General features: G+C 57.1%; 4 protein-coding genes across 5 annotated transcripts in view; 2 read left to right on the top strand and 2 right to left on the bottom strand.

The window, feature by feature from the left end:
- Nucleotides 1–3,566: 3,566 nt before the first annotated feature.
- On the bottom strand, nucleotides 3,567–11,435 carry PDIK1L (PDLIM1 interacting kinase 1 like). 2 transcript variants are annotated; one of them, XM_057382568.1, is made up of 3 exons: nucleotides 11,378–11,435; nucleotides 9,293–9,594; nucleotides 3,567–6,617 (listed from the first exon to the last, which is right to left on the bottom strand). In XM_057382568.1, exons 2-3 carry the CDS (start codon nucleotides 9,575–9,577, stop codon nucleotides 5,877–5,879), a joined length of 1,026 nt encoding a protein of 341 aa, XP_057238551.1. In that variant the 5' UTR covers nucleotides 9,578–9,594; nucleotides 11,378–11,435; the 3' UTR covers nucleotides 3,567–5,876. The 2 variants fall into 2 exon arrangements, with proteins under 2 accessions (XP_057238551.1, XP_057238549.1); XM_057382566.1 differs by lacking the exon at nucleotides 11,378–11,435 and having other exon boundaries at nucleotides 9,293–10,306.
- A 2,784-nt stretch (nucleotides 11,436–14,219) lies between these two features.
- TRIM63 (tripartite motif containing 63) lies at nucleotides 14,220–18,174 on the top strand. The gene is made up of 9 exons (XM_057382563.1): nucleotides 14,220–14,397; nucleotides 14,475–14,641; nucleotides 16,331–16,496; nucleotides 16,757–16,852; nucleotides 17,003–17,236; nucleotides 17,379–17,401; nucleotides 17,557–17,681; nucleotides 17,783–17,860; nucleotides 17,957–18,174. The coding sequence occupies exons 1-9, from the start codon at nucleotides 14,239–14,241 to the stop codon at nucleotides 17,965–17,967; spliced, it is 1,059 nt and encodes a 352-aa protein (XP_057238546.1). The 5' UTR covers nucleotides 14,220–14,238; the 3' UTR covers nucleotides 17,968–18,174.
- A 979-nt stretch (nucleotides 18,175–19,153) lies between these two features.
- SLC30A2 (solute carrier family 30 member 2) lies at nucleotides 19,154–21,300 on the top strand. Its single transcript, XM_057382561.1, has 8 exons — nucleotides 19,154–19,203; nucleotides 19,317–19,516; nucleotides 19,768–19,914; nucleotides 20,142–20,295; nucleotides 20,400–20,556; nucleotides 20,735–20,840; nucleotides 20,937–21,071; nucleotides 21,155–21,300. The coding sequence occupies exons 1-8, from the start codon at nucleotides 19,154–19,156 to the stop codon at nucleotides 21,298–21,300; spliced, it is 1,095 nt and encodes a 364-aa protein (XP_057238544.1).
- A 655-nt stretch (nucleotides 21,301–21,955) lies between these two features.
- Nucleotides 21,956–22,996, bottom strand: part of EXTL1 (exostosin like glycosyltransferase 1) — a 7,402-nt gene continuing 6,361 nt past the window's right edge. The window contains 3 exon segments of the mRNA XM_057382562.1: nucleotides 21,956–22,403; nucleotides 22,550–22,710; nucleotides 22,858–22,983. Coding sequence (XP_057238545.1) covers nucleotides 21,995–22,403; nucleotides 22,550–22,710; nucleotides 22,858–22,983 — 696 coding nt within the window. The 3' untranslated portion in view covers nucleotides 21,956–21,994.

Raw genomic sequence — 22,996 nt, 5'->3', positions numbered from 1 at the left:
CTCCCTGATCCCAGTTTGGCTGGAGAGCTGGGGCACAGCCCGGCCCGGGCTGACCCCAGGGATTGGGGAGGCTCCAGTGGGGACAAGGTGGTGGCATTCAGCCCCAGATCCCGGGATGGGAGCAGATCTGTCCCCAAGCACTTCTGTCCCCGCCCCGGTTCCTTCCTGAGGARCCAGTGCCGGGAACTGGGGCTGGGGCTGCATCCAGCACCTTCCCGTCCTTTGCTGACGAAAACGGGGTTGAAATGGAAGCTGGGCAGGATGAGAGGGGCCAGGCCCTGTCCAAGACCTGCAGGAACCAGAAAAAAATCCCAGTGAAAGCAAGGAAGGGTCAAACCACCTCTGCTATCCTAATGAACCTGGAGAGGAGAAATGCAGGCGACACTTGGGATCTGTGTKCAGGATGTGGCTGCTCTGGGGCAAATCCTGTGGAAGACAGGGAATAGGATCAGGGCAAGTGATGGAGAAAGCCATGGCAGCTCTGGGATCTGCCCCTGGAATCCCTCACGGGAGAGGTGCAGCCCAAAGCACCTTAATTCCCAGCACCATGAATCACTGCCTCTTGGGAATGTTTTATTTTCTGAGTGGCAGCTGTTCTGGTAAAGCCACAAGTGAGTAAGAGCAGCCTTGGAATCCCCTTTTCCTGGCTGATTCAGGATGTTCCTATGGGATGCTCTTCCCAAATGCCTATCCCAGAGCAGTCACCCTCCTTGGAGCACCTGCCAGGTACTTGCTGTTGAAATGGAATATTTAGACAAACCAGAATCGTTTTTGGGATTCAAAAAAAGGGTGATTTGAGGGGCCCTTCCTGGCATCAGACTCCCAGGCAGCTCCTGGTGATGAGGATTTTGTCCCTGTGACTTCTGTGAAGGGATCCACCCCATTACCAGGTGGCTTTTTGTGTCACACAGATGCTGAAAGTCCCGTTTTTATTGAAGGTTACTCAGAGCTCTCTGTGGGGCTGGAAGGGAGCAACAGTTCTGGGCAAGCAAAACAACTCCGGGTGAAACCCAGCCACAGCTGGGGCAGGTGTGGGACCTTCCAGGGTGAAAAAAGGCTGAGAAGGTCCCCAAAGGCTCCAAGTCCCAGAGCAGAGCTCCTCCTTCCGCRGCATTTTCCTCTCCTGATGAACCAACCCCGCTCCCTGTGCTGCTCCAGGCAACCAGATCGCACTCAGTCCTTTCCAGAAAATTTTCTTTCAAAACATGATTTCAAAAATCACTTATGTGCAGGCAGAAATGCACCTGGCCAGCTGTCCCTCCTGGCTGCTTCACTTCTACAAACACACAGCAGCTCCTCTGGCCCTGCAAACGCCTGGAGCGCAGCCCACAGGAGCTGGGAAGGGGCCAGAGAAGGTTCAGGATTTCCTTCGGGAGAGGGCAGAGGTGGAAACCTCGTTAGACGAGTTTAAAAATATCAAGGGTTCAAATGGGCATGAATAAATCTGAAACCAGCACCTAATCCGAGGCAGCACCCACGTGTTGGTGCAAGTCGGAACTGGAGCAGCTCAGGAGAGGCTCCTGTGGGTGTTCAAACCCCCAAAAAGGCTCCAAAACCCCCGGCAGGAGAGGGCTGGGCAGTGCTGGGGCTGCAGAGRTGGAAGGGAAGCAGCCCCAGGGTCAGGGATGAACGTCTGGGCTGAACCCACCAGAGGTTTTTGGGCTGCATCTGTTTCCATCTCAAATCTGAGAGTGAAGAGGGAGAACAAGAACCCAGCCTGGGCTGTGGCTCCTCTCCCAGAGCTGTGCCCGCCTCATCCTCACTTGAGCTCTCCCTGCTCCTAGAAATGGGGTTTCAGATTCCCCCAAACACTTGCAGAGCTCCTGAGCAGGATCTGCAGCAGCTCAGCCCCATATTCCCAGCTCTCCCTGTCCCCAGTGTCCCTCACCCCTCGGGATGCTTTGTGGGTTCCAGGCACATCCCTCTGTGCCAAACAACACACACTGCACTGTGCAGAACCGGGCAGAGGGAACCAAACAGCCCCTGCCAGCGCTGAATTGGTGTTTAAACGCCCCAAATTGATTCTCCCTGGGTCAGCCCCTTCCGTTCCCAAACCGCCGCCGTTTGAAGGATCCAAACCACGGAACCATCGGCATCCCACGGGAGAATTCACAGCAAGAGTGGAGCCACACAAACCATGGGCTGTTTGTGCCATCCAAATGCCACCTGAGCCTGCCCGGGGGCACAGAGCTGTTCCCCTGCAGGGTGGGCACCTTTCCCAGGGTTAGGATGGAAGCTGGGACTCCCTAGACCGGGCTTTATCCRCCCCACAACGCCCCAGCCCAGGGCTGCGCCAAGGGAAACGCTGCTGAAAGCAAAACAAAACAAAAATTGCAACAAGGCGAGTTCCCAGTGGCGGCCCCAGGAACTGGGATGGGCAAGCTGCAGCCTGAATCCTCTGCCTTGTGCACAACCAGGAAAACAAAGCAGAGGTTGGGTTCTCCCAGCCCAGATGGGGCTTTAATTATACCTCATTTCTGCACCAGGGCATTTCCCTGCAGATTTCCCCGCCCTCCCCGTGGACTAAATATATTTAAAGCACAGTATATATTATGTATATAGTTTATATATATATGGTTTATTCTTCATTTTGTGGGGAAGGAATTCAGCTTGTGTTTGGATTTAAAACCACCCTCTTAGAGCTGATCCAAAAATGTCACTTTCTCCTTTATTGAAGGCCTTTACCCCTAAAAAAAAGTAAAAAAAACCCAACCAAATCTAAATCCCAAACTATTTTTTGTGCAACAACTGCACTGACTTCAGCACAAGGTTCCTGCCAGGTGGGACTCTGCCTATTCCTGGTGGGAATTTGCCCATTCCTGGTGGGATTCTGCCCATTCCTGGTGGAAATTTGCCCATTCCTGGTGGGATTCTGCCCATTCCTGGTGGGAATTTGCCCATTCCTGGTGGAAATTTGCCCATTCCAGGTGGGAATTTGCCCATTCCTGGTGGAATCTGCCCATTCCTGGTGGGAATTTGCCCATTCCTGGTGGGAATTTGCCCATTCCTGGTGGGAATTTGCCCATTCCTGGTGGGAATTTGCCCATTCCAGGTGGGAATTTGTCCATTCCTGGTGGAATTTGCCCATTCCAGGTGGAATCTGCCCATTCCAGGTGGAATCTGCCCATTCCTGGTGGGAATTTGCCCATTCCTGGTGGAATTTGCCCATTCCAGGTGGGAATTTGCCCATTCCTGGTGGGATTCTGCCCATTCCAGGTGGGAATTTGCCCATTCCTGGTGGGATTCTGCCCATTCCTGGTGGGAATTTGCCCATTCCTGGCACCAGGAGATGCAGGAATCCACAGGGGACAGGACAGGGCTCGGGTGTAAGAAACGACACGAGAAACTCATTTACGGCATTTCCAATGTGCAGAACCCTCTGTCCAGAGCACTGCTAATTAAAACATGCAAATGAGGGCTACACTTTCCCATCATGTATAAATAATAATGTTTCCTCACCTTTGTTCCTAAGGTTTCTCAGGGCATGGGGCTGGTGCTGTGTTCAGGAGAGCAGCACTGACACTGCACTGACTGAAAGCACTTCCCCATAAAAAATCCTAAAACTTCATCGAAATTCAAGATTTTATTTCAAAAAACAGTCATGAACTTAATAAATTACACAATAATTTTTCCTCATTATAAATTCTCCATAAAATATATTTTACAGTTTTTAAAGAAAAAAACATGGAAAAAAAAAAATCTTTTCCAAGTGCTGAAAAGTGTCTTGACTTCGTGTCAYGCTGGTGAACGACCCCTCAGCTGCTACAACAACTTGATTTAATTTCCCAAAACAAAGACCTCAGACAACAAAAATCAAAGAGAACACAGAGCTCCCAACAGCGAGGATAAGCACCATGAGAGGGATTTCAGGTACCCTCAACCTATAAAGTGGCAATCAGTGCAAAGAAACACTTTGGGAGTTAAAAAYCCCACAACTTCCCTGTGCCATCCCCTCATTTCTGCACTGCAGGCAGTGAAATCCTGCAGAGGGGAATCAGATAATTCACAAAGCACCTCAGAGGGGAGCAGAGTTGTTCTGTAGTAGGTTCATAACCTGCTCGTGACTTTTGGGTGGATAAATCGGGGGAATTGCACCCCTTCATTTTTAAAAAGCTCTCAAGTTTAACATGAATTACAAACCCYCTTCGAACTTTTCTCATCTGCTGAGATGTGAGAACTGTGAGGCAGTGTTGGCACAGAAGTGAAGTGAGTTTGTCTGAGAATCACTCCCTAAAACGATCAAGTGAAAGAAAAGAACAAGAATTAACAACTAAGGCCAGCTGGGTGACACCACCAGCTCACACAGCACCAGGTAAGAACCACCTGTGGTCTATAAAGCCTCTGAACTTGGGTGGGATCAGAATCCTTTGCTTTTGGAAAGAAATAAAAAATCATGTTTTGTTTATTCACACTCAAAGAATAAACACTGAGTGCCCAGAACTGCTCTCCCAGCACTAAGAGGAAACAGTATCCAAAAAGCAAATTATACAAGGAAATACTTACAGCCATTTTCAAGTAAGATTTGAGCGGGGGAAAAAATTAAATTTAATTTACTAAGAAAACTGGCCTTTCCTGCAGCTTTAAAGGCAACTTGAAGACTCTGCTTTTTCCCAAAAGCTCAGCCTGGAGGCGAAAGGTCAGTCCTGCACCCRAAAGAACAAAGTGTTGTGCTGGTACAAAGAGCTTCTGTCAGCCCTGCGGTGTCAGGTGGCCTCAGTGAAACCTCTCCCAGCCTCAATCTGCTCTGTGCAACACGAGCTGGGGATCAGCAGCTTCCAAGGGCTCCAAAGCTCCCCATCCTCCCAGCTGGGCTTTTAAATAAAGATCACTTCTTTAAGAGGAGGAGAAATAAAAGGGATCAGCCCAAGCTGCCACCTTTCATGTACCTGTCACTGAGTTTTCTCTGACAGCAGTGTGAGGCACAGGACAGTGTCACCTCTGTCCCCTCATCCCCACTGGATTAGGGGCAGTGCCACAGAGGAAAGGGCCATGGCCAGGATTAGGAGTTGGATTCAGTTKGTGAAAAAACTGTGCTGCCACCACATGTTGAAGGATTTTAAGAATCTGCTGCTGGATTAACTCATCCATGTTTCCATAAACTGAGGACTCTGCTGTGGTAAATCCTCAAGGTGCTATTGGATTATCAACACCAGAGCAGAGAGCAYGTTGAGAAAAGGTAGATTAATTAATTAATAAAAGCAAAATCAAATGATCAATGACCCAGCGCCCCTGCCAGCACCTGACTGTACATTTTTAATTTGACTCCCTTGGTGATGAGCTCATTAAGCTCTCAGTGCTAAGATCAGCCACGTTAGCACTTTGAAAGCAGCTGATCCCCTTGCATTGCTTTTTTTTTTGTTTGTTTGTTTACAAAGTCAAGTCTTTGAAATTAGATAACAAAAATAAATAACAAAGTCATTCAGGCCTGGGGAAGAAGGAGTKTTTCTCACTCACCTTCTTCACCCAGTGCTCCAGCAGACCCCAATCATCCAGACCCACAGCAAATAATTTAAGTGCCACACACTCCCAGTCACTCATATACATAAATATATACACAGATTACATTACAAAGCCTCAAGATTTGCACTGCCAGCATGCAAATCATCGGGGTATTTTTTTTCCATGAGAGTTCCTAATACTGACATAGGAAACTGGAATGTATGAGAYACTCCATGACAGAGTGCTGGAAATCAAGTAGTGTTGGCTCTCTCAAGACCCCACAGCCAGCACACACCAAGGAACCCCCTCACATCTCACTSGGGGATTTTCCACCACGGCCAACTCAACATTCCTGTCAGGAAACCCCAGTTGGGTGAAAATCACCCCCTGCAGCTGAGTTCAGGCCCTGCCTGCCACAAARGTGCCACCAAACCCTGTCACGTGTCCCAGCTGCTGTCCTTAAAKGCAATGTTGACCAGTCTGAGCTCCAGCTCGAAGGCGTCGGGCCGGTCCTGCGGGTTGGCCGCCAGCATTTCCTTGATCAGCTGCTTCATCCGAGCGTTCATGGATTTCTTCTTGACGGGGATGAGCAGCTCCATYTTGGGGTTCTCCAGCAATGCCTCCCCCACGGGCACGATGGCAGTGCCCTGYTTGACGTAGCTGCCCAGCAGCTCCTTCTTGGTCTCGGTGTCTATGAAGGTGATTCTCTCCAGCATGGCCCAGATGATGATGCCCAGGGCGAAGATGTCTGCCTTGGCAGTGTAGTGTCCCTCCCACACCTCGGGGGCCATGTAGAAGTCAGTCCCACAGGCGGTGGACAGGAAACATTTATTGACGTTGACGGGCTCCTCGGGGTTCTGGCCCGAGGCCGAGCACACTTTGCTCAGCCCAAAATCCGCCACTTTCAGGGTGGGCTCGGGGTCGCTGGCGTCCATCCTGCTCTGGGAGATGAGGATGTTGTCAGGTTTGAGGTCRCGGTGGATGATCTGGTTTTTGTGCAGGAAGGCCAGGGCGCTGCTGAGCTGGAGCATGAAGCTGGTGTTGGTTTTRCGGTTGGGTTTCCGGGACAGCAGGTACTCGTTCATGTCTCCCCCATCACAGAAATCCATCACAAACCACAGGTAATAAGCACTTTTGGGGTCAAAGGCTATTTCTCCTTTTAATGAGGTTTCTACAAGCTGCAACGAGGAAAAGAAATGTCGTAACTACCTGATGATGATGAGAATGAAAGGATATGACAGGGAAATGCATGAAATCAGGATCTTCACAGAGAGGGGAAATTTGAGTTAGTTATACAGAAGGAATTCTTCCCTGTGGGGAAGGTGAGGCCCTGGCAGARGCTGCCCAGAGAAGCTGTGGCTGCCCCATCCCTGGAATGTCCAAGGCCAGRTTGGTGCAGCCTGGGGCAGTGCAGGGTGTCCCTRCCCATGGGAATGAGATGGGGTTTAAGATCCCTTCCAACCCAAACCWTTCTAGGATTGTTTAATCCTCCTCTCAACAATCCAGAGAGCGAGATATTGCAATGGGGGAAAGAAAGCATTATATAAATGTTTTTATGGAAAAGAAAAAAAAAATCACAATATATTTGCCAGCCTCCTTATCTTCACTCGTGTGGAGCATATCAAGCTSGGGCTCCTGCCCAGAAGTGGAGCTCGACCCTGATAACAGCATTTTTAAAGATACCCAGTGGCCATTGCCCTCCCATCTGTCCCAGCTGGAMAGTGTCCCACCCCGACAAAGCCTGTCCCACCCACTTTGCCAACAGCTTTTCGGGATAAACAAAGTCTCACAAGTAACTCCACACAGCTCTATTTATCCAGGAGAGATTTTTAAAGCCTGTTCTCCATTCCTGACACATTAATGAATTCCAGCAAGTTAACACAGGATCCCTGAACTTAGGAGAACACTGATCTACAGGCACAGCTGAGCACGAAACACCCTTCCCACCATCATTATCCACATGGGATTTTCAGGAACACAAGTTGAACAGCCAGTTCTTAGAGCTGCTTCACACAGAAAGCAAAGTAAAACCTGCAATCACTTGTACTAATCCTGTTTACACAACTGCATTTGCCTCTTCAGCTCCTCTGAGGTGGCTCTGGAAGKTAAGTCCTGCAATTACTTCTGTTAGTAGTAAACCAATGGATACTAAACCAAACTGGCTTTCAAAAATTAAGGGRTGTGTTAATATTTAGAGAGGTAATTTGAAGTGCTTTGAAAAAGTGACCTTTCCAAAAGAAAAACTGGTAGTAATTTACAGCTACCTTCCCAGACTAATTTAAACCAGTAAATCTATTCCAGAATTTTAAAAGGCCACATTTAGGGTTTGTAGTCTGGAWCAGTGAGATTAAGGTATCTCAGGAGAGCAGGGAGTCTCCTCTGCCAAGAGGGCACCCACACAGCTCTGCMCTCCACAGGAGCTGCACTTGCAGATGTGAGAGTGAAGACAAGAAAATCCAGCCTCACATCTGTGMCAGTGGCAGAGCACCAGGAGACAAGGCTAACTCAGGACTCAAACTCTAAGATTTGGTTCAGCTGGCACTAAGAATCTGCCCCAGAGCCCTTCAGGAAAGAATGACACCCCTTCCTCAGCTCCCTCACACAGAGCAGCAGCTCAGCTCTGTAACATCACCTGGGAGAGGAGAGGCYGAGCCAAGAGGGGTCTGACTGTGCTTAATCAGCCCAGTTTGAAAAAAAGTGACCCCCCTGCTCAGCTCAGCTGTGCCCTTTGCTCTTCTCTCTGAGCAGCAAAACAATCTGTGGTGTTGGCACCCGGCAGGGGCCAGATCCCTGTGCCAGCTGCTCCCCAGCACCACCACCCAAACCAGGGCTCCAGGTGAGCTGGAAGCTCTTCCCACCTTGCAGTTCCTCCCTGGGGCATTTGAAGCGACTCTCATCTGCCCACAAGCTGGAGGCAGACACTGCCCTCTCCCCCATGAGCTGGGCAGTGTTATTCTAGCCAAATCCCTCAATAAAACAAGTCAGGAGCAGTGCCCAAGCTACAGGGAGGGGGCAAAGGCAAGAATCCTGGTTCTCAGGCTCGGACAGCAGCCAGCACAAAGGGATCCAAAGGGCTGCTCACCAACAAAGGTCCACACCAGACAGCAGGAATGACAATAAAAACTGAAATTGTAAGAGCTGACTAGGGAGAACACAGCAAACACTGAGCAGGCTGCTGGCTTTTTAAACCAGAGACACAAACTTCTGCCAGAGGGTAATTTAKACTTGGGGCTGCTTCTTGACAAGGGAATTAATTAGATTATCTTTCAATGCCTTTCCAGAACTACTTATTCTTCAAAAATACACATCTTCAAACTTACAGGACACTTTCGGAGTGGTATTTATTCCCTTATTTATCATACCTTCACCACTCTTTGAAGAGATTAATAGTTACTTATTAAAAAAGAAACAGCTCCTGATGTGCTATCAATTGCTGATTGTTTCTAAAAGAATGTCAAGTGTTGGCTTCCTATAAAACAAGACAGTGACTTCCTCTTCCAAGGGCACCTGAGATGGAATTCCTCTGAGCTCTGTCCCAGGACATGAGTGCTCCTTAACCTGCAGCAGGGCTGCTGCCAACAACGCCACAGCCTGCTTCCTCAAATTATCAAAGCAGATTTGCATTAAATACAAATTCTGGAGTCTTTCAGAGCAGCAGGGCTTCAAATCTCAAGACCCAGGTGACGGTTCAGTTTTTGTAAAGATCTCTATTAAATTTTGGGTGTCAGCAATGCAAACAACCCCCTCACCTAACTGAACACACCTCAAAACCACGAGAGACCCTGGCTGCCCTTCCCACCCAGCTCCACATCGTCACCGATTCCTTCCACCCCGTTCCCTCGGCTTCGTGTACCTGTAAATAAAGGGAGGAGCTGGAGCCATGGGACATCTTCTGCACCATGCCATCTTTCTGCAAGATGCACTCCTCCAGGTGAATGACGTTGGGGTGCTGGCTCTTGATACTGCTAAGGGCCCAGAACTCRCGCAGAGCCAGTTCCACGTTCTCCGGAGCGTGGCACCGGATCTTTTTCACGGCCACGCGGGCACAGGTCCTCCTGACGACCGCTTCGTACACCACACCATAACTGCCACGACCAACCTCCCGAATTAGATCGTACTTAGGCTGGCTACTCACCATCTTCAAGAGCAAAGGTTCTGGGGAAGGGGGAAAAACCCACAGAACTAAAACTTAGGCACAGGAACCGGGCTGTATTTTCCCCCTTAGGGGCTGGCGTGGCCAGACCCCGCCATTAACAGGGGTCGAGTGCTAGAACATTCCAGAAGCTACTCACTCCATCAACCTGCACCTCTGCCACCGACCAGGTGGAAGTGAAATTACATTTCGTTAAGATTTCAAACACAGCCCAGCTTTTTCAAGGTGGCAACAATTCAAACCTAGACTGGTATGGTGCCGAGGCAGGACTATCGAGAACGCTCCTGCTCCTCTCCCTCAGAGTCTTCTGTGAGCATCTGCAGGAATAACAGGAGGGTGTCATGCTCCCCATCCAGCCTAGAGAGCACAGGAGGTCCCAGCTGAATGCCCTGGTTGGGCAGTGACAGATTTAATGAACTGCCTTTTTGTGGAGGTGACTGCAGGAGCAAAGGTTTCTGTTATAATTAAGTTGTTTCACTCTGAGAAGAGAAAGCTTCAATCGCTCCAGATTTATCTTTTTGAGGTGACTGATTTTGCACCGAGTCTCCCCTGCATGAGGAATCTACAGCTATGAAAGGTTATAAAAAGGATAACTGATTGCAGAAGTTTGCACCCAGCATCTAACTTTCACTTTCGCTCAACAGAGCAAGGACAAAAGTTAAGTTATTGCTCTGAAAGTAAAACAAGACACACACACACACACAAAAAAAAAAAAAAAAAAAAAGAGATTGCCTAGCCAAGGATCACTGGTCACACTGGTCAAACAGAATGAAACGCAAAACCAAAAGCAAATAAATAAATAAAATCACACTGATAGATCAGAACTAAAATAGCTTTAAGACAGCCAGTGATAAAGGTAATTCTCTTTATGTCAGTAAACCAGGCAATAAGGAGCACATTGAAACGGCCTGCTATTAGTAGGAAGCTTTCAAGTATTTCCACTGCTTTAGTCATTTTTTTTTGCAAAGAAAAAAAAAAGAAAAAAAAGAAAAAGAGAGAGAAAAAAGGTATCATCAGTCTCAGGCAATGCTACAGGGATATTTTAACCTTTCAGCAAAGCTGTGTGATGCACATTTGCAGAAAGGTTTTGAACCACGATGTGACGTGTGTGAGAAACGCTTTAACAGGAGAATCCACTGACGGGATGGGTTCGGCTGCACCTGTAGCAGGGCTGCAGCTCCAGATCAGAGCCCGAACATTGAGATCTGATGGGCCAACAGGGGCAGGATCTGCAATTTCACCAGCGGCCAAATAACTCCGCAGGGAAACACTGCGCTGCGTTACTCAAACACGGGCACAGCGGGTTCGAAGCGGCCACAAAACGTCCCCCCGTGTCGGAARGCGGCTGTCACCGCGGCCGTGTCACCGTGCCGAGCTCCGGCCCTGCTCCGGCCCCGCTCCGGCCCTGAGGGAGCCCCGGGCCCGGCCCGGCCGAGCGGACACCGGGCCGATGCCGCCGCTCGCTCCTGCGGGCCCGGGAAGCGCCGCCCGCCGCCTTAACGGGGTGATTAGGGAATAATATAATTATATAAGTRATATAGAGAATATAAATGCCCCCTCGTGCTCGGGGCGGCCGCAGCGGGCCCCCACCTGCGGCTGTACCGGGAAGCACCGGCGGCACCGYTCGCCTCAGAGMGAGGASGGTGATGCTGGGCCCTSCCCGCCACAGCGGGTACCGGGCGCYCCAAACCCKCAGCGCGGATCCCGCCCCGCTACAACCCCCCGGGAGCCGGGGAGGGTGTGGGGCCGCCCCGGGCCGAGGCGAACCGGGGGAATCCGCGTTACCTCAGCGCCGCCGCCGCCGCCGCCCGGCCGCCATCTTAGAGCCGCTCCTCCCGCGCCGCCTCCCTCAGCCGCGGCCACGCCCCCCTCAGCCGCGGCCACGCCCCCCTCAGCCGCGGCCACGCCCCCTCAGCCGAGGCCACGCCCACCCGGCCAGCGGCGCCCTCTGATTGGTCACTGAGGCAGGGGGCGGGGCGAGTGCGGCGGGCGTTCGATTTCTTTCATTAATTAATTTAATTTCGGTTTATTAATTCGGAGGAATTGTTCGCTGGGAGGGTGCGGAGGCCCCAGCGCAGGGTGCCCAGAGAAACTGTGGCTGCTCCAGCCCTGGCAGTGTCCCAGGCCAGGCTGGACAGCGCTTGGAGCACCCTGGAACACCCCATGGCAGGGGGGGAATGGGATGAGCTTTAAGCGCCTTCCTTCCAAAATAAACAATTCTAGGGCTTTATGATTTATTGCTGCTTCTAGAAAAAATCAGTACAGCCCCTCTCATGTTCGGCTGTGCTCTGGCTTGGTGTGGCAATGACACTGGAGGTGTCGCCTCTCTGTGCTCTCTTCTGGGCCATGGCTGTCATCCTGCTGTCTCCTCAACAATTACAAAGCCATTGCTGGGATATTTTGGGTGAAGCCAGGGCCACCCGCTGCTCAGAGCCCTGCAAAAACCAAGCAGAGAGAGTTCCATTCCCGCAGTGGGCTCTCCAGGGTTAATTGGGAAGGATCCCGGGGGTGATTAATGCCCTGGGTCCTGCCTAAGCTGTCCCAAGCCAATTAGGTGCCAACGAGCCCCTTGTGGGTTTGGAAAGCTGCTTAGGGCATTACAACCCCTCCATTCCTGTGAATCCCCTTAATCGAGTCCAGAAGCAATTAGTTAATCAATGTCACCCCGGGCAGGAGCAGGTTGTGTCTGGGTCCGGCCGGTGTCTGACCGCTCCTCTGCCCTCCCGCTGCCCAGCCTGCCCCGTTCCCCGGCCAGCACCTCGCTGGCAGAGCCCCAAGTGCCGGAAAGAACGGGAACGATTTTGCAAGATGTGCCTGGCGGGTCCCGGCACGGTCACTCGCTCCACACGTGAACCGGGGCGGAAGGAGCCCCGAAACAGCGGCGGGGATGTCCTGGGGGAGGGATGGGGACGGGAGGGGTCGGTGCACCCCAATAATCTGTGTGTGTACATCCGTGTACCTGTGTGCTCATACATCCGTGTACCTGTGTGCTCACAGATCCATGTGTCTGTGCACCTGTACATCCATGTACCTGTGTGCTCGTACATCCGTGTGCCCATGTGCGTGTACATCCGTGTACCCGTGTGCTCACACATCTGTGTACCTATGCCCCTGTACATCCATGCACCCGTGTGCTTGTACATCCGTGTACATCCATGTACTCGTGTGCTGTTACATCCGCGTACCCGTGTGCTCGTACATCCGTGTGCCCATGTGCACGTACATCCATGTACCTGTGTGTCCCTGTACATCCGTGTACCTGTGTGCTCATACATCCATGTACCTGTGTGCACATACATCCGTGTACCTGTGCCCCTGTACATCCATGCACCCGTGTGCTCGTACATCCGTGTACCTCTGTGCTCCTGTACATCCGTGTACCTGTGTGCTCATATATCCGTGTACCCGTGTGCTCGTACATCCATGCACCCATGTGCCTGTACATACATGTCCCCGTGTGCTCATACATCCGTGTGCCCATGTGCTCGTACATCCATGTACCTGTGCCCCTGTACATCCATGTGCCCCTGTACATCCATGTACCCGTGTGCTCATACATCCATGTGTCTGTGTGCTCATATATCCATGTATCTGTGCCCCGGTACATCCGTGTGCCCCTGTACATCCATGTACCCGTGTCCCTGTACATCCATGTACCCGTGTGCTCATACATCCATGCACCCATGTGCTCATACATCCGTGTACCTGTGCCCCTGTACATCGATGTACCCGTGCACCCCGGTGCCCGGGCACCCCCGCACCCCCTCCCTCCCGCAGTCGCTGTGGTCCCCCCGCAGCTGCCGTCCCACCCCACCCTATCCCCGCCATGGGTGACAAGGGCTAGGGTTACCCTGTGCCCGCGCTGACAGCTCTCCCCGTGGCCAGCACTGGCCCGTGGCCAGCCAGCTGGCCGCCGTGTCCGGGGCTGTTTTCAGCGAGGGCTGTGCTCACSCTCTGCCCCCGCCGCCGTTTCTGGGTCAGGATTTGCACCCCAGCAGCGGAGCCAGCTGGGTCAGGGCTGTGACAGCGGTGTGGGGACAGCCCGAGCAGCCCCCGCGGTGTCTGGGGACACAGAGGAGCCCCCGAACCCCCGCCTGGGGAGGGGACACCCTGCTGCCCGTGCCAGGCGCGGGGGCTGCGAATCCCCAGAGCTGCCTCTCCCCTCCAAGCACACAGRGAGCTGTTTGCACCCCACAAGTGTCATGTTTTGGGTGGGAAAAGGGACAAACCCTGTACGAGCCCCCCTCTGCTGCTGCTGGCCCACCCCTGATTTCTGCAGCCATCACAATGTCCTGATGACCACGGGGCTGTTTTTTCCCCTCCCTGCCCGCACTCTGACGCTGTTTTGGGGTCCACCCCGGGACCTGGCCGTGCTGTTCCCAGGATGTGCCACCCCCTGACCCTGTTTCCCCCCAGCTCCGGTTGAGGCATGCCCACGGCACGGGCGGGCAGGGTCTCCTGGACAGCCTGTGCCCTTGTTGTTTATTTTACCCCGTGGATGGCTCACCGCCGTGTGACAGGTGCTGTCCCCGACACCCGACACCGCCACCGGGATGGGGATCCGCGTGACCGCGGAGCGCCCCATAAATAGCGGGGCCGAGGGGCGCCGGCAGTGACAGCCGCGACAGGACAGCGCTGACGAGCCCATGGATTTCCAAGCCGGCCTCTTGCAGGATGGCAGCCCCATGGAGAGCCTGGAGAAGCAGCTCATCTGCCCCATCTGCCTGGAGATGTTCAGCAAGCCCGTGGTGATCCTGCCCTGCCAGCACAACCTGTGCCGCAAATGCGCCAACGACGTCTTCCAGGTGAGCCCCCCGCGCCCATCCCGTCCCTCTGGGGGTGTTTTTGGGGACACTGAGGGATGTTCGCCTTCCCCTGCCAGGCCGCCAACCCGTACTGGCAGAACCGGGGCAGTTTGATTTCGGGGGGCCGGTTCCGGTGCCCCTCGTGCCGCCACGAGGTGCTGCTGGACCGCCACGGTGTCTACGGGCTGCARAGGAACCTGCTGGTGGAGAACATCATCGATATCTACAAGCAGGAGTGCTCCAGGTGGGTTTTGAGGACACGGGGATGAGGGGATGTCCCCCTCCTGTGTGTCACCCCCAGAGTGTCACCACAGCGGGCTGAGATGGGCAAGAAACTGGGATTCTCTCTGCTGCCTCACTGATCCCCAAATCAAATCTTTTCCTGACTCAAATCTTCCTCCCTCAATCAAAATCTGCCTGCCACCACTCAAAACTTCCTCCCCAGACCCAAATCTTCCTCTCCCAACCAATTTCTCCCCCTTGACAGGAGCAGTTTGTGCCCTGGCTGTCTCAGGGGCTCCCTGGTGAGGGTGGTGGCAGCTGGGCAGGTTCCTCTGCCCCCCAAACGCTTTTTCTGGAACATTCAGCGGGAGATAAGAGGTGTGGGGACCAAATCCAGGCACTGCTGGTGACAACAGCACTGATAAGGGACAGTTTGGGGGGGTCCAAGCATGAGCTGGGGGGGGACAGAGGGGTCGCAGGTTCTCGAGGCAGAGCCTGGCCAAATTCCCACTGTAAATATTGTTTGAGAGCCATGGGGACGGGGACGATGGCACGTGGCAGGTGTCCCCAGCCTCGGGGGGGCCGGGGGGCCCAGCTCTGTCCCCGGCTCACAGGGTTGGCTTGTCCCCGTGTCCCTCCCTGCTGGGGATGGGACGATTGGGCTGCAGCCCCCGAGCGGGACCCCCGGGGTGCCCCCACCCTGGTCACACATAGGGATGGGTGACAATAAATCCGGGCAGACAAGGCTAAAATTAGGCACCAGTGCAGCGCTGGATCATGGCACCCCGTCCCAGGGCTGACCACTGCCAGACCCAGCGCTGTGCTGGTTTAAACTGGGATGGACTGGGCGTGGGGTCTGCAGAGGCACCSAGCTTGGGATCGTGCCAGGACCCAGCCTGGGGACCCGATTTGGGGGTGACTGTGCAGCATCAGTGGGGGCGGGTKTGACAATGGGGACACTGTGGTGGCAGGGGTGTCTTTGTGATGGGGATGTCACCATGGTCTGGGTGTCCCGGGGATGTCACTGTGCTGTGGGTGTCCCTATGACAGGTATGTCACCCTGCTGTGGGTATCCTGGGGATGTCACCCTGCTCTGGGTGTCAGTGTGATGGGGATGTCACCCTGCTCTGGGTGTCCCGGGGATGTCACCCTGCTCTGGGTGTCCCCATGACGGGGCCATCACCCTGCTCTGGGTGTCTCTGTGACAGGGATATCACCCTGCTCTGGGTGTCCCGGGTATGTCACCATGCTCTGGGTGTCCCTGTGACGGGGATGTCACCCTGCTCTGGGTGTCCCAGGGATGTCACCGTGCTCTGGGTGTCCCTGTGATGGGGATGTCACCCTGCTGTGGGTGTCCCGGGGATGTCACCNTGCTCTGGGTGTCCCTGTGATGGGGATGTCACCCTGCTGTGGGTGTCCCGGGGATGTCACCCTGCTCTGGGTGTCCCTGTGATGGGGATGTCACCCTGCTGTGGGTGTCCCGGGGATGTCACCGTGCTCTGGGTGTCCCCATGACGGGGCCATCACCCTGCTCTGGGTGTCTCTGTGACAGGGATATCACCCTGCTCTGGGTGTCCCGGGGATGTCACCCTGCTCTGGGTGTCCCAGGGATGTCACCCTGCTCTGGGTGTCCCTGTGACGGGGATGTCACCCTGCTCTGGGTGTCCCTGTGACGGGGATGTCACCCTGGCCGTGCCGCTGTCCCCAGCAGGCCACTGAAGAAGGAGGAAGCCCCGATGTGCAAGGAGCACGAGGACGAGCGGATCAACATCTACTGCGTCACCTGCGAGGTGCCCACCTGCTCCATGTGCAAGGTGTTCGGAGCCCACAAGGACTGCGAGGTGGCCCCTCTGCAAAGCGTCTTCCAGGGACAGAAGGTGCCGTGGAGGGGGGTTCTGGGGGTGCTGGGACCATGTGCTCAGCTGGGACAGTGACAAATGYCACCGGGATTGGCTCACGGGGTATTTATAGCCCGCGGGTGACTTCGCCCAGGAGACAGACTATATTTAGAGCAGGCTGGTGGGGCTGTGGGGGAGCAGGGTTGGGGACAAGCAATGCCCASCCTGTCCCCAMTCTGGGATGGGACAAATCCCCRTCCCCACAGGAGTTCAAACCTTTTCCGTCTGTCCCTCGCCAGACCGAGCTGAACAACTGCATCTCCATGCTGGTGGCGGGCAAYGACCGGATCCAGACCATCATCTCCCAGCTGGAGGACTCCTGCCAGAGCACCGAGGTGAGCCAAGAGGGGAGAGGAGCCCCCTAAAAACCCGGGGGTGAAACCTCAGCCGGGGATGGGGTGGAGACCGCGGGGCGGGGAATCCCTCGGGATGCTGCCGGTGCCGGAGGGACACARAGGTGACACCCTCGTCCCTTGTCCCCGCAGGAGAACAGCGAGGCGGCCAAACGGGAGCTCTGCGCTCGCTTTGACGCCCTGGCGGCGCTGCTGGAGGAGAAAAAGGCGGAGCTGCTGCAGCGCATCGCCCGGGAGCAGGCGGACAAGACTGCCTTCATCCAGAGCCTGGTGTGCCAGTACAAGGAGCAGCTGGAGAARTCGAGCCGGCTGGTGGAGACAGCCATCCAGGCCGCCGAGGAGACCGGGGGGGCCGCCTTCCTCATGGTGAGACCCCCAAACCTTCCCCCGCACTGTTGGGGATGCCCTGGTGGCGGCTGAGTAGCTTCACTCACCTCTTCCTCCTCCTCTTCTTTCTCCTCCTCCTCCTCTTCCTCCTCCTCCTCCTTCCCGTTCTCTCTCCCCGCAGAATGCCAAGCAGCTCATCAAAACGTAAGTGCCAGAACTGGGGGAATCTCCACGATCCAAGCCCCGCGGGCAACATTTGGGTGGGGGGATGCCCTGAGCCCCTGCCCCGGCGCCCCGCGGTCCCCCAGCCCAGCGAGGGGACAGGGACACGCACTCACATCGGCGCTCTCCCCGCCCAGGATCGTGGAAGCCTCCAAGGGTGGTCGCCTGGAAAAAATCGAGCAGGGATACGAGAGCATGGACGCGTTCTCCGTGAGCCTGGACCACCTCACCGAGGCCGTCCACGCCCTGGATTTCGACCCCGGTAATTGAGCCCCCAACGCCCCTTCACCAGCTCCCACCGCCCCGGTGACAGCCACCGCATTTCCTGGCGGCTCCCGGTGACCTTTGGCCKCTTGTTCGCAGCAGAGGAGGATGAGGAGTACTTTGATGGGGAGGAAGAAGAGGTGGAAGAGACCGCAGCGCCCGAGAGGACAGTGATGGGTAAGGCCGATCCCACCCCTCAGAACCCTCGAGCACCCATGGGGGAGCTCTGAGGGGCTCGGACCCTCCTTAATCCCCCCATCCTCTCCCCGACAGCTTCCCTGTAGCCACAGAAACGTTGCCGGCGCGGGAGAAACGCCCCCGGGCACGGGATGTCCGGCGACAGCTTTGGGATAGSGGGGGACACGCGGCGGGGACCGGCAGCCTGGCGAGCCCGCCCCAGCACAGGACACTTTTCTATACGGGTGCAAACAGGACAATTCCGCACGTTTTGTAATTCCCTTGTTTTGTATATAATTGTCACGGATTTGAAATTTGTGGATTTTGTAAAGAAAACCGGCTCTTCGCGTGGTTATTTCTCCTTGCTCGCGGTGGGCACCGGGGGAGCGGGGGGTTTGCCAGGATGCTCCCGGCGTGGCAGAGGGATTCCTCCGCTCCAAATCTTAATTTCCAACCTCATTAGCACCTCCGGCAGCGCYGGCGGCCGCTCCTGGCCGCTTGCCGGGGATGTAACAGGTCGGCACCCCGCAGGATTTATCTCCTGGGGATGGGATGCCCTGTCCAGAGCCCTCCCGGTGTTGGGGATGTGGAAAAAGCGGGGCTGAGGATGCTCCAGACTGTGCCAATCCCTGAAATGGGCATTGTCTCGGCATCGAGCTGCTGGTTTGCTGCTGACCGGGCTCAAAAATACACCTTGGATGCAAAAATATAAACGCAAAAATGCATCATAAATGCAAAAATGCATCCTAAATGCAGAAGTACCCCCATAAATGCTTTTCTCCTGCAAAAACATAAATCCAGCTCGGCTGGGAAACTGAGGCAGCATCCAGAGCTGAGCCACAATCGCAATGAGCCCCGGGGTAATTCGCGCTGCTCAGTCGGGGTGGGGGGCAGGAATCCCTGCTGGGGAGGGGGATCGGCTCCAGGATTGTCCATCACACGGATCAAAACTGGGGGTTCTGAGAGCTCCCCAAAACGGCGAGTGGGAGTCACCGTGAGGCTTCGGAGGGATCGCTTCATCCCCCTGTGCCTCGGGGGCTGCCCCCAGCCCGGGCCGTGCAGCTCCCGGGGGTGTTTCGGATGGGTCCCAGAGCGATTCCCCCTCCTCAGCAGCCCCCCAGGCGAGGGGGCCCAGCCCGGGGCCGGCTCCGCGGGCGCTTTGCAGCCGGCTTGGCCGTCCCTCCTCCAGCCGCGATTTGCACACGAATCCCGGCTCTTCACACGAGCCGAGGCCACCGGCTGCCACCAGCGCCGGCCACACGCCGGGGTCACCAGAGCCCGACCCGGAGGAGGATGGCAGCCGGCGACGAGAAGCGGCACCTCCTGAGCGACAGCACGGCCGGGTACGGGGGTGCTGGGGGGGCTCCCGAGTGGGGTCCGGCCGGGGGGGAGCACTGAGGGTCCCCAAAACCCTCCCAGCCCCTCCTCCAGCCCCAACCACCCCTCTGGCCGCCAGGTCCTACGTGGGGGCCGTGCACAAGGACGGGCACAACGCGGCGCAGGGACAAGCGCCCGCCCTGGAGTTGGGGACACGGCGTGGGCGGCAYTGCCACACGCGAGGGGCCGATGGCCACCCCGGGCAGCAGCAGCGAGCCCGCAGGAAGCTCTACCTGGCCGCGGGCATCTGCCTCTTCTTCATGGTGGGGGAAGCCGTGGGTGAGTGTGGGGCGGGGTCCCCGTGGGTCACCCCGGGGTGCTGCCCACAGCCCCTCTTGTGGTGCGGCCGGAGCTCCCTGCGGGTTCTCCGTGGGGTCAGAACCCCCAGTGGGGTCGGGGGGTGAGGTGGTGTGTGCCCAGCTTGGGGCAGCGCCCCTGCCATGTCCCCCGATGTCCCCCCGATGTCCCCCCCATGTCCCCCGATGTCCCCACATGTCCCCCCGATGTCCCCCGATGCCCTGTGTTCGCAGGCGGGTACCTGGCGCACAGCCTGGCCATCCTGACGGACGCTGCCCACCTCCTGACGGACTTTGCCAGCATCATGATCAGCCTCTTTGCGCTCTGGGTGTCCTCGCGTCCCCCCACCAAAACCATGAACTTCGGGTGGCACCGGGCAGGTAACGGCGGTGGCAGCGCCCCGGGGATGCCATCGGGRCACCGTGGGGACCGGGTGCTTTGGGGTGCCCTGAGGGGCCTGGCAAAGCCCTGGCACCACGAGCAGGGCAAGAAGGAGGGCGAGGAGGGCGAGCAGGGATGAGTTTGGGGTGCCCGATCCCCCGGGGAGCCGGGAATGGCGCTCGGAACGGGCAGAGATGCAGCAATGTGGGGCGGGGTCTCTCCGCAGAGATCCTGGGGGCCCTGCTCTCCGTGCTCTCCATCTGGGTGGTCACGGGGGTCCTGGTGTACATGGGGGCCCAGCGCCTGCTCTCGGGGGACTACGACATCGAGGGCGGGGTCATGCTCATCACCTCGGCCTGTGCCGTGGCCGTCAACATCGTGTACGTACCCCGTGCCCGGCCCGGGTGTCCCCTCCCCGAGCCCCGGGGTGTCACCGGGGTGTCACCGGGGTGTCACCGGGGTGTCACCGCTGCCCTGCCCGCAGGATGGGGATGGCTCTGCACCAGACGGGCCACGGGCACAGCCACGGAGGGGCCGGCGAGCAGCCCAACGCCAGCGTCCGTGCTGCCTTCGTCCACGTGGTGGGGGACCTGCTGCAGAGCGTCGGCGTCCTCATCGCCTCCTACATCATCTTCTTCAAGGTCTGRGTGGGACTGGGGGCAAAGGGGGTGMTGGGGACATGGGGAYRGCRGCTTCAGACTGTCCTGGTCAGGCACAGGGCGAGGCAGAGCGGACTGTGTGCCCTCCCGGCCGGTGCTGACGGGGTTTGGGGTGGGGTGATGGTGCCGGGGGTCCCTCACCCCCTGCCACCCCCTCCAGCCCGAGTACAAGTACGTGGATCCCATCTGCACCTTCCTCTTCTCCGCACTGGTGCTGGGGACAACGCTGACCATCCTCCGCGACGTCCTCCTCGTCCTGATGGAGGGTAGGGACACACCGGGGTGGTGGGGACAGGGCTGCGGGGTCACCCCCGGGTGTCCTGGGCCCCGTCCCTGCAGCTCCCGCTGCTCCCCTTCCGCAGGGACCCCCAAAGGGATGGATTTCAACGCGGTGCAGGAGATGCTGCTGGCGGTGCGGGGCGTGGAGGCCGTGCACAGCCTGCACATTTGGGCGCTGACGGCGGCCCAGCCGCTGCTCTCGGTGCACATCGCCATCAGTGAGTGTCGCAGTGTCGCAGGGCAGGGCGCGGTGGGCTCGGGGTTCCCCCGTGCCCAGAATTCCCTGATTTTCTCCCGGCAGACGCGGCCGCCAGCGCGCAGGAGGTGCTGGAGGAGGCCAGCTCCCGGCTGCAGGGCGCTTTCCGCTTCCACACCACCACCATCCAGGTGGAGAGCTACTCGGAGGAGATGCGGGACTGCCGGCAGTGCCAGCCCCCCCGCGACTGACCGCCGGCCTYCTTTTCTGTGTGTGGGAAATAAAGCAGAGCGCACGGGGCTGTGTGGGGGATGTTGGCTCTGCCTGTTCTCTCCGGTATCTGCGGGAGCCAAGGACAGACCCAGGGCTGTGCCAGCCGGAGGAGAGGGCTCTTGGAGGCCAACCGCGTAATTTTCGCTATTTCTATTCAGCTGGGAGGAAAGGCAGCTAAAACACAGCTAAAACACCCCCTTTTCCCTTCTCCGGGGAGCGCTGCGAGGCAATGGGGTGCTGCACTGCCCAGGGACTGAGGGGACCAAGCTGGAGGCGGGGAGGGAGGTCACACACATCCCTTATCGCTGCTCTGTTTGCCCTCGGCAAGGTGAAGGACTCGCCCTCCCCGCAGGGCTCGGGGGAGCTGCGAGTGCGGCCAGGAGCTGCTCGGGTGATTGCCGGGGTGCTCGAAACTTCCCGGGTGATTCTCRGGGTGCACCCAAAATCGGGTGATTCCCGGGGTGCCCAAAAGTGTCCRGTTGGTTCCCGCGGTGCACCCAAAACCGGGTGCTCCCCCACATCCTACAGCCGCCATCCGTTCCTCTGCACCCTCCTTTATTGCACTGGTAAAACCCAATAACGAGTAAAACCCCGTCAGCAGCRGCCGCCGCCCCCGGAGAGCTCYGMGCACCGGGARYKGGGCACCGGAGCCGGCCCCGAGCCCGGCAGCCCTCACGGCTTCTCCAAGCGCGGGTATTTCTTGCGCAGGACGGAGACCTGGTCTTTGAAGAGGACGGGGTCGAGCCGCAGCTGGGAGGACACCAGGGGCATGTAGCCAAACCAGTCGGCCAACTGGTCCAGGCAGTCCTGCCGCTGGGAGGATCTCCGGCTGCCGGCAGTGCCCTTCGCCGCGGCCGGAGCGGAGTGTGGGGTCTGGGGGGTCCCCGCAGCCCCATCCCTGCACTGCTCCTGCTGGGCCGCCCCCTCCTTGTGCTGCTTGCGCTGGGTCACCTTGATGGGTGGCAGCTTGGTGACGGCGGCCACCAGCACGTTCATCAGGATGTCCTCGCAGGCGGCCAGCCCGTCCACCAGCTCCCGCAGCCCCGCGGGCAGGTACTCGGTGAAGAGGGTGTGGTAATACCTGGGGGGAGAATGGGGTGAGGGGCGGGATGTGCCGAGCCCCCTGACCCACCGGCCCCGTCCCGGCCCCACCGACCCCGTCCCAGCCCCGTCCCGGCCCCATCCCGGCCCCACCGGCCCGTCCCCGGCCCCTCTCCGGCCCCACACCTGTGGTAGAAGGCGGCGGCCGTGAGGACGATGGAGAGCTCGTTGTTCCATTTGGAGGTGTAGCCCCAGCGCCCCTGCTCGCGGTCCCAGAAGTGGCTCTGCGCGGGGAAGCCCACGATGCGCTCGGGRAAGCTGCGCCACACCACGAAGGCAAAGTCCACCTGGCACGGGATGGGCGCGGTGTCACCCGCAGAGGTGTCACCCACCGCGGGGACCTCAGGGAGGGGGTCACCGCTGCCCCTGGAGGGCGTGGGGACATGGGGACAGGCCAGTGGTGACCGCTGGGMACCCGAGGGAGCGGGGAGCACCTCGCTGGTGGAGAGGATGGTGTGCTCGTCCAGGCTCAGCACCGCGTCCGTCTGGATGGCCTCGAAGGGGAAGAAGCGGTCACTGAGCTGTGGAGGGAGCAAGGACAGGCTGGGCTGTGCCATGGGGTGGGTGCTGTGC

This window comes from Malurus melanocephalus, unplaced genomic scaffold (genome assembly GCF_030028575.1).
Source record: "Malurus melanocephalus ecotype Western Australia unplaced genomic scaffold, MMel_1.1 scaffold_575, whole genome shotgun sequence".
Taxonomy (NCBI): Eukaryota; Metazoa; Chordata; class Aves; order Passeriformes; family Maluridae; genus Malurus; species Malurus melanocephalus.
The sequence above is the reverse complement of the archived record's forward strand: the minus strand, read 5'-3'. Positions and strand labels throughout refer to the sequence as shown.